Source organism: Gracilinanus agilis, chromosome 3 (assembly GCF_016433145.1).
Source record: "Gracilinanus agilis isolate LMUSP501 chromosome 3, AgileGrace, whole genome shotgun sequence".
In the NCBI taxonomy this organism is placed as follows: domain Eukaryota; kingdom Metazoa; phylum Chordata; class Mammalia; order Didelphimorphia; family Didelphidae; genus Gracilinanus; species Gracilinanus agilis.
The window spans coordinates 596039657-596054336 of NC_058132.1; the positions used below are offsets into that span (position 1 = coordinate 596039657).

General features: G+C 35.3%; 1 protein-coding gene across 1 annotated transcript in view; it reads right to left on the reverse strand.

Moving 5' to 3' along the window:
- Positions 1-4054: 4054 nt before the first annotated feature.
- Positions 4055-14680, reverse strand: part of SUMO1 (small ubiquitin like modifier 1) — a 54469-nt gene continuing 43843 nt past the window's right edge. The window contains exons 4-5 of the mRNA XM_044670643.1: positions 5257-5328; positions 4055-4902 (exon numbers count right to left, since the gene is read on the reverse strand). Coding sequence (XP_044526578.1) covers positions 4834-4902; positions 5257-5328 — 141 coding nt within the window. The 3' untranslated portion in view covers positions 4055-4833. The remainder of the gene's footprint in view (positions 4903-5256; positions 5329-14680) is intronic.

The window sequence follows — 14680 nt, forward strand, 5'->3', positions numbered from 1 at the left end:
GTTGTAAAAGGTCTTGAATGCCAAAGCTAAGGATTTTAAATTTTACTTCATTGGCAACAAGGAGTCACTGAAGTGTTTTGGGAAAGGACAAAATCAGATCAATGTATGAGAAAGATTAGTCTCAGTCAACTAACATGAAGTTATTTAAGGGCAGCAACTGGTGTTTTGTCTTAGTTTCCTACTAATTTGTACAAAGAAGAGTAAGTAGGTCAACGTAGCTGGATAATAGATGGTGTGTAGAGTCAAGTTAAGTAGACTAGAAAAATAGAAAGAGACCAGGCCACAAAAGACTTCCAGTGCCAAAGGACTTTATACTTGATGTGCTTGTGTGTGCGTGTGTGCAAACGTGACACAGGAAGGTACTTTAAAGAAAAATGCTGGCTAAATTGGACTAGGAAGAGGCAATGTTATGAAGCTATTGCAAGAGGCTACTCTTGATTGCTTTTTCAATCCCAAAAATACAACAGAAAGGTTTAGCTAGACTACAGCTTTTAGTAGTCAGATCTTTTAAGCTTACATACCTCTGTTAATACACAACTGAATGTCCTAAAACTGCTAATTCCACATTCTCAGTCAGAAACACTGACCTCGGGCCATTCATATTATATATTTTGTTCAATAAAGGTACCCCTGAAAAATTATAAGTAGAAATGGTCAAATTCCATTCAATAGCTATGGGAAATCTATTTAAAGAATCTTAATTTTAAGAGTTCCACAATGGTATTATCCACAATGTTTCCCCACCCCCAATTAGCTTTAAATGAGCTATGTCTATACTTTTTCATATTGTATCCATACTTAAAATATTTTATTTAAGATCACAGCTTGGGGCTATTTTTAGGTGGGGGGGGGGGGTGTTTCTTTTTAAAGAACATTGTTGGTGTATGGGTTGCCACACTGGGTCCCATTACCTACTAAACTTTGATCAAAAGCAGCAATGTTTTATAAGGAAATGCTCTGCTCTATTTGTGTACCACAGGATATTTAAGGAATTCTATATAAATATTCAGCCACTAAATGCTCAAATAACACAGAATGATGGTTTGTTCAGTCATAAAATTAGGATAAACTCTGGCAACTATATCCACCCATGACACCTTTAATTATCTAATATTCAATAACATGCTACTAAACTCTATTTTCATTATCAGTGAAAGGTCACATTAAGGCACCTTCTGAGTGTTCTTAGAATTGCTATCCTTCCTAAAAAAAAGAAAATAAGCTCAGTCAATGCACACTTAATTAAGCCTCTACTAGATGCCAAGAAATGTGCTAAACAAGGTGTTCAGCATCTGAGGCACAAACAGCAATGCAAAAACAGTAACAGTAAATTGAAGAGAATTTATCTTCAAAGGGGCACCAAGATTTAAGAGAATTGTGAATGGCTTCTTCTAGAAATTGGGGGTTTAGCACTTAAGAATCACTGACTCTTACAAACTGGAAGGAATCTTAGATGTCATCTAGTCCAAGTTCCTACACTGGTGTTGGAAACCTTCCCAACTATCCCTGAGTGGTGGTATTCCTACCACAACTTTAACATTCCTAATTACAGGTTCAAAACTTTAAGATGAGGCCATTCCATCGTTAGTCAAAATATTCTTCCACGTGTGGACCCCAAATGGACTCATTTCTAAGTTCCATCTTAAAAAATAAATGAGGGGGCAGCTAGGTAGCAGAGGTAGGGCACCAGGCCTGCAGACAGAAGGTCCCGAGTTCAAATTTGATCTCGGATACTTGTTAACAGTATGACCCTGAACAAGTCATTTAACCCAAGTTACCTAGTCCTTCCTTCTCTTCTACCTTGGTAAGGTGTTAGTTTTTTAAGTGTTTCAGAGAGAATATGAAAAGAACTTATATTCTATATAAAAAATGAGATTATATAAGATTAATATATGTATATTCATTTTATATGTATGTATATATGTCTTGAGAGTATCTTCTTTATCCACTCATACAAAGTCAAATGACTTAGATTCTTATCTTTTATGCCTAAATCCTGAAATGAATTTTTAAGCAGAGGCTAACTGAAAATTATTTGTCACTGATTGACAAGTCTCCTTCATTAAGACCATTCTAAACAAATTCCTAAAATCCCCAAGGAAAGCTGATTTGGGGACTATTACACTGTCCTTTTAAAGGTTCTTTTCTCTCTCTTCCTCCTGTTCCTAAAAACAAGATCTTTTTTCTTTGACAGTCTCAATTTGAATAGGAATTAATAGTGTACAAGTGGAACTTAACCACACTGCTGTGTTGCTTTACTACTGGGCAAACACAATTTCCAATTTGATATTTTTTACTAACAACTTTACTTTTTTACATGGCTTAATTCTTTGCCAAGTATTTAATTACAGGTGCCAAATGAAGAGTTCAGCATTCAATTCTCCTAGAATTCAACAGAAAACAGATCAGATAGTACAGCTCCATAGCCCCTATTCTGGGAAACAGAAAAGGTAGATCTAAACAACCTGCCTCTAATTTGTGCTGCTTTATGAAAGTGCCAGTAATATGAACCAGCCAAGCAAAATAGAATTGTGGAAAAACCAATTCTTCTTTCATATTTCAAACTGTTTACACTGAAATTTCTTTTCTCCTAATACACTAAATACACCTATAATCTAACTACAGTGTCAAAGCAGAATGTGTCTTCTTAATAAGACTCCAAGTTGAAAAATAAGAAATTTCCTTCCCTAACCTCTACTGCCCAACATATCAAAGCATTCAAAATATGTCCTTAAAAGTAGCAAAATAGTATATTCATTCTTTCAAACAGCCGATTTATTCAACTGAAAATACCAATCAGACTTTAAAAGATGCAACTGTAGGCTTAAAAAAACATGGTTTAATTCTTTTTTTTTTAACATGGTTTAATTCTTTGCCAAGTATTTAATTACAGGTGCCAAACAAACAGTTCAGCATTCAATTCTCCTAATAACTTATTCAAAGACTGTGTATATGTAAAGAAAACTATTTCTTTTCTAAAGTCATAGATACAGGAATACCTTAAATGTGGCAAAACTGATTCAATCACTTTATTTTCCAATTAAATGAATTTATTAGGATATGTGAGATAGATTATGAAATGCATATTTAATACCAGAAATGTTTTAAAGCTCAGATATTGTCCAAAACATAAAAATTCATTTGTTCTTTTCAAGTGTATTCAGCTGATTTTTACATGCCAAATCTGGAAGGTGAATATGATTTAGAATCAAGCCCAACACGAAATGAGATGTCAGAAACATTTTTGTTTTGGTGTTGAATGGATCACAGGAAAACAGTACTCTAATCTGAAACAAAGTTTTTTTTTTTTTAATTTTATACAAAGAATCAATCTTTTAAATGACTAGAGGGAAAAAAAATTCAAGAAAGGTATACAATCTATAAGTATAGCAGACCTTAGCCAAGAAGGGAACAATCTGTGTTAAAAAGAGTATTAAAATTATCACTATAGAGGTAAGGATTTACATAAGACTTTGGAGCATCATTCATTATTTACAGTAAACTCCCATTTATCTAGAACTAGAAAAGGTCCTATTTCTGGTTAGCTGAGAAATTACTATATAGACAGATTACCAATTTTTTAAAAATCAGAATACAATAACATACTTAACACAAAAGCTACATTGGACACGACTTAGTAATTTTTATGCAGATTCAGAAGGAATTCACAGTCTGATGCTTTAGAGTTAATATGATGACAATTACAACAGTACTGAGGGAAATGATCATTTGGAATTAGGATAAACTAATGTCATACTGTTAAGAATAATTTGTTTGGTGGGAGCAGCTAGGTGACTCAGTGAATTGAGAACCAGGCCTAGGAATAAGAGGTCCTGGGTTCAAATCTGGCCTCAGATACTTTTGTGTCTATACTAGCTTTGTGACCCTGGGCAAGTCACTTAACCCCCACTGCCTAGCCTTTACGCTCTTTTGCCTTGGAACCAATACACAGTACTGATTCTAAGACAGAAGGTAAGTATTTTTTTAAAAGAATAACTTGTTTGGAATATTTGTTTTTTGTTTTTCTACAAATCTGCAAAGAAACGAACATTAATACAGTTTTTACAAATATTTTGTTTATTTTAATGAAGCTGGTACAGATAATGTCCATTTAAAACCCATGTCCCAGGCCAAAAAGTACAATAAAGTCAAAAGATAGCAGTGGTCTGCTACATACATTTCTGCATCAATACCTTTATTAATTGCTAATGGAAAATTAGTAACTTTTCTGGGTTCTTCTGACAAGATTTAAAATCGGAAAATGGTTTGTCTCTTCAGTGAAGCACCTCTGGAGTTAGTCATGACTGTAACCTGTTCTATCATCTCCATTTCCAACCTGATATTCCTCTTCTGGTCCAGGCCATCAGATTTGTTTAAAAGTAGCTTCAAATTAAGGAAACATCATTTTTCCACAGTTCAGTCCTCTGAAAAACTTCCATCGCCCACTGAAAGTTATAGTCCAGGAGTGAAGCAATGACACACCAGAACTTCAGGGTCACTATGAAAGTCATTTAGAACACTCGCTCTGGCAGATCTTATCACCTTCAAGCCTGCAATGCACAGTCCTAGTGAATGTGACATGTATATACATACATATATTTCAAAAAAGATGGTAGGGAAGTAGGAAGGGGGCTGCGGCTTGATCACAAGAGTTCAGCACAATGAAAACAAATGATAGTGTATAATGAGCACTAGAATTCAAAATACCAGACTTTGAAAGTAAGACTCCCAGAGATAGGGTGCCAGTTTCAATTCAGTGTCAAACACCACATTACAAAAGAACTATTGTTTAAAAATAAAAAAGGATTAAGGGAAAAGGAAAAAAAAGATGATCTAAACTGCTGAATGACCCCCTGTCTGTTCCTGATAAACTTCAATCACATCTTCTTCCTCCATGCCCAGCTGTGAGAAAAAAAGAAAAATGTAATTTAATAGTAGGGCAAAGAGCTATTTTTAAACTGAATTTAATTATATGGGATTATATAAATTTCTTCTGCTAATTTTCTAAATGTGTAAAGATATAGAGCTGATCCACAGTCTCACTATTGAACATGCCATACTAGAAAAATATTTGGGTTCTGTTCGCCCAAGAAAGCAGATGTAGCTAAATATACAAAATAAATTCATGGTTTATGACTCATTTGTAAATATATATTTTTTTAAACAATAATTTTTTTCCCAAGAGAAACAAATGGGGAACTTGATCCAAAAGATGTTTTTGTTAACACAATTTAACTTAGTAGAGACTCTACTCACCTCTTTTGGAGTATGATTATCAGCAATTCTCTGACCTTCAAAGAGAAACCTGAGTGAGTTCATCGGAACGCCCTAAAAAAATTTTTGAAAAGAGGCATTTAGAAAAGCATATTAACTTTGTTTCTTGCATAAAATTTCAAAACTCTGATGCTCCAATGAGTTGTAGAGAACTAATAACCCATTAAATGAAAACTGTAAAGTTAACACCCTCAAAAAAGCCTGTAATCTCATCCATCTGAATACTTCTTGCAATGACTGAGATCACAAGGTTAGCATAAAAGTCAAACTCAGAAATGTGCTCAACAACTCTCAATATAACTCCCAACACTGCTAGCAAATTTTGCTTTATGCAAGTCTAAATTTAGAGATTTTATGATAACAATCTAGTGTCTCCCGATAGCTGCCAGCTGCATGTGAGAAAGCCCTGGTGGCCAAGATACCACCCCCAACCAAATAAGCCATTAAAATTAACAATAACTGAGAGTAAAGAATGAACACACTACTTACTACCAGGTGCAAATTAGTGACTATCTACATCATTACAAATATGAAAACTTTTATCTAAGAATTCCCACTTGGTACCCAAGGTAGTGGTATAGTTCCCAGTGCTACTTAACACATTCAAGATCCATAAAGTCAAAGAGAATTTCCAAAGAAATGGATATTGACCATATCTGAATATATTTTGGGATTTGGATCTACAATGTGAGGAAAAATACTTCAGCCAATGATGAAGTACCTGCTTTGTGATTTAGTCTTAGAGAATTGCCTGGAGCCTTGAGAGATTATATGTCTCTCAGATACCAGGATGTGTCTGAAGTGACACTTGAGCTAGGGTCTTCCTTGGCTCTAAGACTAGTTCTCTATCCACTACACTATGCAGTCTCTGCATATAAAAAATGTTTTTAGTACATTATATGTTTTAAATAATTATACATGATTTGATTTTATATGCTTTATACTAAATTTTAATTTTTTTATATATGAGCTTTTAAATGAGTCTGAGATATCATATAAATTAATTATGCATATGAAAATAGGGGACATGTAAAAGAATTAAATGCAAGTAAATTGACAAAGACAGAATGTCTCTTAAAATCAACATTAGGATCCATAAATGGGATCAATTATTGTGTACTGGGGATAATAAAGTTTCTGTAGAAACAAAACTCCAAAATAGAATGGAAAAAACAGGATTCGCTATGCAAATATTTATTTTCTAGTCTTTTGGGGGAAATAAATCTCATCGTTATATGGTTCAGGTATTTCTATTCATTTCATACCCAAAATGAGAAAAATCTGACATAGTATTCAGAAATTATCTAGTTTGAGAATCACTGAAAGAATATTCTAAAGAAAAATGGAACTTGCTCTGAAGGATCATAGGTTTTAAGAGATAACCTTTATGCACTAATTGTTTCTCAGAGTTCTAGACATTAAGGCTCAATTTTCATTTTTGTTTTAGGGCCTTCATTGCGATCTTTTTTCTCAACAGTAAAAGCAAGCAATATCAATTGCTCTTTTCTGAAAAGTTAACATATTACAATTTTTTCAGTGTAAAGACAAAAGATGAAAAGATCTACTAAGGTATCTTCTTTTCAAAATTAAGCTATCGGAGGCAGCTGGTGGACTGAGAGTCAGGCCTAGAGATGAGAGGTCCCTAAGTTCAAATAGGGCCTCAGACATTTCCCAGCTGTGTGACCCTGGGCAAGTCACTTGACCCCCATTGCCCACCCACTTTTTCACCTGGGAACCAATACACAGAAATTAAGAGTTTAAAAATGTTAAAAAAAAAAAAATTAAGCTACCATTAACAAGCCTGAGATATTTACTTGCCATTACAGATTCCCATAATGTGCCAAACATTATTAAAATATTTTAAAAATAAAATTTAATTATTGTCCTAAAACTAGCCATAGTAATTATTTGTCCAAACTTAATACCTACTCTGAGCTCATTTTGCCTAAAAAGACGGTCTTCTAAAAGTTTGCTCTTAAGTCCACTGTTTCCAACTCAAAATGTATTTTTTGGGAATGGTAGCTAGGCTTCTATGTGAGCATGCATAAAAGTCTACTTTACTCAAGTCTATGATACAACTGAATTTTCCTACTGTACTAAAAGTAGAACTAGCCATGTGGTTCTATTATTTCAGGAAAAACGTATTCACTGTTCCAACCTGGTGTTTCAGGAACACATTCTATTCACTGCAGCAGGAACCTGCCCTTTATCCTTTACCCTTTATCCAACAATAAGAATATTCCTCATTCCAAGCAAGTGGGGACCAAGGCAGGAGCTAAGGGTAGAAAAATCTGGTTTTGCAGGATTAGGGGTATGAAACTAGGAAACCAATTGTTGTACATTTCTCAGCTGGAGCGAAGAGCTCCAGGAACTGGGGGACAAGTCTTCCATTTCCACAGTCACTGCTTTAAAATTCCAACCAAGGTTTCTTTCTCCAGGACAACTCTTTCCACCCTCCCAACTTCCCAAATCACAGCTTTCCCTTCCCTAAAGCAAGCACACAGTCCTATTAAAATTCTTTAAAAGTTTTTTTTTTGTAGCAACATTGGGAAATATAGTTATAGAACACTATATTTAAAGTCAGACTTTCTTATATTTCAGTTTAGTTTTGCTGAACTGATTTTTTCTTCCTTTATAATCTCTCCAAGAAGGAGGAAATACCTGGGGAAATAAATGTGAGTGGCAAAAACAAAAGATGTTAATTTTTTTTTATTTTAAATAGGGAGAAAAAAGATTAAGAATTATTTTACTTATGTGGGCAGCTAGGTGGTACAGAGGATAAAATGCTGGACCTAGAATAAAGAAGCTCTGAGTTAAAATACTACCTCAAACACTTTAGCTGCGGGTTCCTTGGAAAACCACTTAACTTCTGTCTGCCTCGGTTTCCTCATCTATAAAATGGAGTTGATAATAATACCTATCTCCCAAGATTGTTGAGGATCAAATGATATGACATTTGTAAGGCATTTTACAAACCTTAAAGTGCTGTATAAATGCTAGTTAGCTTAATTATTATTATCCAATCCCATCCCATCCCATCCCCACCCCACTATTTTCTCTTGTTTAAGGAGGCTGGGCCAGGACTTTGTAGTGGATGTCAATGAACCTGAAGTCAGAAGTCAATCTTCCATAGATCTCAATAACAAACATTCACATGTCTATGGTTCTTTAAGCTTCATAAAGTATTTCTCTCACAAAAACCCGCTCAGGTTATTTTCATCCTTTTGTAAAATAAGATAAACAAGATGCAGAGAGATGTAAGTGATCTGCCAAGTCACATGGTGACAAGCATCTGTGGCAGGAAGCAATTTTCAAACCTCAATGTGTCCTGACTCAAAGTTATTCTATAAACCATGCTACCTTTCTCTTGTGCTAGCCACCCCTCAAATACTGCTTTCAGTAACCTCTCTGAGAGGCAGAAGGTGAATATATGAACATAAGCTACAAAGATTATTAAGCACTGGAGAGCAAGACAGCATACAAAGGAGATAATGGTGGACCTTGGGGAATGCAAAAGACTGAAATAAGATTTAGCTCTATTTCAGAGGAAGACTAATTCTCCTGGATATTCCCTTAGAAAGGAGCTGCTGAGAAGATGGGGTGAGGCTGGGGCTGCTACCTAGGAAACCAGCCCTAAGACTAGAGAAGCCTACAGAAAGATTAGTGAAGAGTTTCCCCCTCCCCTCCTTGCCATTGTTGGTCCTGTCTCTATACTCAACAGACCTGTTGAAAGGACACTGGGCCAAGGGGAGAAGCTAAGCTAGCCAAGAAGAGGTCATCTCATTAGCTGAGTGACACTGGGGAAGAGAAAAAGGAAGAAAGAAACCGTAAAGTGGCAACTGAGAGAAAAGCAACCTGTAGAAAGTAGGTATTTCCCTACCTAAGAGAATGGGCAAAATGAAAGCTGCCAACTGCAGACCACCAGGGTTAAAGAATGGTAATGATACAGACTGCCAGTTCACAAAATGAATCCTCCTGTAGCAAAAATCAGCACAAGAAAGGCAAACAGAAATAAAAAAGCCTAATTGTGACAATCTAACAAGCTGTTAAGAGAAAACAGTCAGAGGCACCCACAGAGGTAATGATACTGATATGTTGAAATGCATTACAGTATCTCATTGTTTTAAATTATATTTAATTTATATTTAAATTATATAAAATTGTTTTAAAATATAAATGGGGTTTTTTTAATCTTATGGCAAAGTTTGGAGCATTTTCTTTTAGAGTATTTCTCCTGGAAGCCAAATGATTTACCCAGAAGCAATCAAAAATGTTTTCTCACCATAGGCCACCATCGAAAGAGGGAAAATCTTTTTCTAAAGCTGAAACCAAAAATATATATAATAAACTAAGCCAGCATTGGCAAAATATTGACATGTCTGCAGAGCTGGCACTTGGGGAGCAGCTCTGTTCCCCCTCTTTGGGCGCCCAAGGACATCTTTTGCATGCCCCACCCCTCTGTCCAGCCCCACAAAAGTGAGCACTTCTTCCCTCCACCCTCTGGAGTAATACAGGGGGGCTCAAAGACAAGTACGCAAACTTGAAAACCTTCATCAACACTGCACTAAGCTAAGGCTGCTAAAAATAAATGAGGCAATTAGCTACTCGTTTGTATCATGGTCTGATGAGCAACTTGTGGAAAAGCAGAAATGTGGGAATCTATGTTTCTTATTTAGTGAAGGAAAATCTAGAGAACTGTAAAGTACCAATTCAACCTAACATGGATTTCCAGGCTAGGTGTTCATTTCCGAATATAAACAACAGAAATAAAATAATGTACATGTATGTTGTACTTTAAGGTACATGCGACACTTCTTTTTTAAAAAGTGAAATTAGTATTCTATAAATTAAAATATTTTCCTCTTCAATACCAGAAAACAGAATACCGATATTCTTTACTAGATCTATTAAGAATTATGAATAAAATCCAAATTTGAGCCTAGGTCCTCTAACTCCCTTTTCTACTGTATATGCTGACTTTTTAAGACCAAGAGGCAATTCTCTACTATGTATGTTAGATGAACACAATGAAGGAGACTTAAAAGAAAATGTCAGTAAAAGTGAGAAAAGGAGACATGGATGTTGTGCAATCTTTAGTGTTGGAAAGATTACCCACATCAATGTAATCACGGATTCCCTAAAATATGTCACAGATCCCCTAAAATATGTGTATATGTATTATATATCAGTTTAAAACTCAGCCACATGGAATTAAAATAAGTATGAAAAATTAAAATAAGCAGGAGAAAAAAACCATTGGTCCTAATATCACAATACTTCATTTCAAGTCTAGCTGTCATACACTGGAGCAGTGATGGCAGAACCTTTTAGAGACTGAGTGCCCAAATGACCCCTTACTCCAGACAGGGGATAGAGGAAGTGGTCCCATTGGGCTACTGGACAGAGAGGAAGGTGATAGGAGGAATGTCCTCAGGTGCAGTGGAGAGGGAGGGGAAAGCAGCCTCCTTTGGCACATGTGACATAGGTTCACCAACATGGCACTAACTCTCTAAGCCCAAAGGCTTTCTATGTAACCTGTGTCTCAATTTCCACGTCTATTAAAAAACAAGAATACTGCCTCTAAGCATGATGAAAAAGAACTATGAGCTCTTATTAAAATCTCCTAATTTGGCTTTATTTCTGCTAACTATAAAATGAAAAGAAGATTCCTGCAGAACAATTTGTTGTTATATTCATTACTCCGGGTATGACACGAAAAAAATAATGAAGAGCACTGTACGTACGTATGTATGTGAGTACATGCATGTATTGTGTCTAGTGATAAGAGCTCACAGTTTTAGCATCAGAAAGAGACTCTTTCATTTTCCCAAAATCAATCAAGGAACAAGAATTTGGACAGAGATCCCAGTGTCTCCCAGGCTGATGTTCTTTTTGCCACATTACATATAAAGGTATCTATAATGCTTATAAACTATAAAAAATAAACATGCTCTAGTATACCAAGAACTAAACTACTACTTTGTGAGTCAAAAGATCTGAAAGGCTAAGGGCAAGTTAAGTGTAATAGTGAATATAACCCTGGAATTGAAGTCAGAAATACCTGGATTCAAATCCTACCTCAGCCAATGACCAGCTAAGTATACCCAGGCATAGCACCTATCTCTCTCAAAATCATTTTCCTCATCATTAAATTGGGCATTTTTCAACTGTAGCAACTATCTCACAGGACTGTTGTAGAGATCAAATAAGACAATGTACATGAAGTGCTTTGTAAAGTTAAAAACCCTTTCTGTCTTTATTATACCACTACTGCTTCACCTCTTTGGTAGTTAGCATCCTCATCATATAAGGAATCTGGAGTAGACTGTCCCTCTCAGCTCTAAATAATCATTAAAAATTTCTCAGAAAAAAACTTTATTGAAAATTTGGTTTATTGAAGGGCACAGGAGAAACTAATTATAACTTCAGATAATACAGAAACAACAAAAGCCATATATGATATAATATTTAAAGCTGGAAAGGACCTTAACTAATCACCTACTCCAGGGGTCGGCAACTTTATGGCCATGAGAGCCATAAATGCCATATTTTAAAATGTAATTTCGTGAGAGCCGCACAGTGCTCACAGTGCGCAATCCTGTAACAGCACCTGAAAAAAAATTGACTTTATGGCTTCTGCAGAAAAAGCCATATCTAGCCCTCAAGAGCCAAATATGGCTCAAGAGCCATACGTTGCCGACCCCTGACCTACTCTAATACTTTCATTTTACACAAAGAAACCAAGGCCCAGAAAAGTGACTGTTGTCCTCAAAGACATTAAATCAATAAGTATTTATTATGTACTGAAACTAGAGTTGTAGGTGGATTGATGAGTAAATAAAATTTTAAAACAAAACCAAAGATAAAAACATAGATCTGGGACCTCAAAAAAGAAGAAAAAAAGGGATGAAAATAAAAAGAATGAAAACTAAATGTAATACACAAAGACTAGATACTAGAAACCTTTTTCTCTATCTCCTGATATTGCAAGGATACCAGTACTCAGACTATCTGTTATTCTCATTTTTACCAGGTGACAAGTCTACCCTCTTATGCTTTACACATAGGTAGCCCTGAATAAGTATTGTTCATTCATATTTTCTTAATCATAGATTTTCTTAATGACATCCTTTACTCTAGTTCTTCTTTGATGTTCCTTATTTATTATATATTGCAACCTGGTCAAATCCACCATGTGTCTATTAATCCTTTAGAGAATTTCATGACTTGAAAATATAATAGAATATGATGTTAAAGAGAGCCCTTTTGAAATTTTGAGATTATTAAAGGATTTCTGCAATTCCCTCAAGACAAATTGGCATTCTTCTTCCAGTTTAATTCCAATTCACTATCCAGTTGTATTATCTGTCTAATAACTATACTGTTGGACAAATACTATATGTAAAAATGTGAGCAGCAAACATTCTTCATTTACTTGTTTTTCTGGTATGAATGATTAAACTCTTGAAAAGTCATGGGTCTCTTCATAGGATCTTAGATTTAGGTCAGAATGGGCCTTAGAAGTCATCAAGTACTTTCCTCTTTACTGAAGAAACTGAGGACCAAAAAGGTAATTTATATAGAGCCACAGAACTAGTAAATGTCCAAAGTGTGTTCTGGACTAAGAAGTGTGTTCTGGACTAAGGCCTTCCTGATTCCAAGTCTAATGCTGTATCAACTATAGCATCTTCCAGAAGCTGATGCAATGTTTAGAAGTTCAAGACAACCAGAAAAAGATCTTCTTCAACCAGGAACAACTAAAGGATCTCATCATGCACAAGGAAGTCCCTACACAGGGGACTCTACATTAGATCTCCTCCACTATGGTTGCAAATTCCTTGTATATACATATATACATACCATTTTAGGCCTTTATCTTTCAGAGAATCTTGAAAAATTCTGATAGGATAGGAGATATGTTTTTTAGAAAAGAACCACTAAAGTAGAGTTTTTTTTCCTCTGGTCAATTTTTTTTTTTTATAATCAACAATAAACACAGAGGAACTTTGCCTTCTCTACATCTTGCAGTGACGATAAAGAAATATCACCTGTGGGTTATAATTTCTGAAAATCCACCTTTTCCTATAGTAATAATTAAAATGGGTTTGACAAATATAAGAATTTTAAAAAATTGTTGTGGTCACTGATTATAAAAATTAACTCTTAAGTCACGAGGCTATAGTAGTTTTTAGAAGTTTTATTACTGCAAGGTAGAGATAGTAAAGGGGGAAATGTAGGAAAGAGGTAGAAATATTGCCTAGCTAAATACACTATAATTGCCAATCTGAAGAAATCCAGCTCAACTCCAACAAAGGCTCCCTCAGGTCCCAATCTCCAACCAGAAGAGCAGGAGAGTCTCAGCCTCCAGGTTCCAATCTCTAGGTGGAAGTCCGTGAGAGTCTCTTCAACCCGAGTCACCAATCCAGAAGTCCAAGGCAGAAGAATCCCTCCAATGCAGAAGACCCTCCAAAGCAGAAGTGGTCCAACAAGAGCTACCAATGCAGCAGAAATCCAATGAGGAGACACCAACGCAGAAGTCCTCCCTCAGCAAGAGTCACCAAGGCAGCAGAATCAATCAGAATGCCCTCAGCTGGCTTTCATAAGCAGTTTTCTCCATGTTACTTCCCATCTCTCTGGTTTCTAGTACCTTTCACTGTGGGCTGGTCTACCATAATCTCCCAATTTGACTAGCACTGCGAAGGGAGGGGGCAGTGCTTGTGGCCTTTTAGAACTAAGGGTTAATAACTAAGTAAGTGTGGAAGGCAGGGAACTCCAAGTTCTTGATTAAGTTAAAATAAAAAGAGTTTAAATTCTCTTTCACACTATTAATAATACCCCTGATGCATGTACAGACAATTCTCAAAAATTTATGGAAATGAACAGTATATAAGTCAAAGGTTCTCTGAGTCACTTATTCTAATATTATTAAAGTCTGAAGATTTTTCCCGAACCTTTGGTATCTTCACATCAGTGTCACCTGCATCATATATCTCCTCTTTGAACATTTGGTCTAATCTAGCTGCTTTTCCTGCATTCATTCTCCTTATCTGCCTACTAAATTCCTCTTATCTTTTAATTTTAAAGTATTTTTATTGATATATTTTCAAAAGGTGATGTTAAAGTACAAATAAAATGGCCTCAATGTCCTTGATAATAAAAATGACAAATCAGAAAAAAAAAAACACATGCGATGTCCAATAAAACAAAGCTAGAATTAATCAGATGGGTGAAACTTAATTTGCTTAAGTTAATAAAGAGATTAAAAGCTTGCTCACTTAGATAACAGGATGTAATAATCCTAGTTTGAATTAAAAGTGTGAATTACAAAATATTTTTATAAGGAATAAATTTTATTAATTGAAAGTATACACATTAACTAAACTAGAAACCTGATAGAAGGCATTAA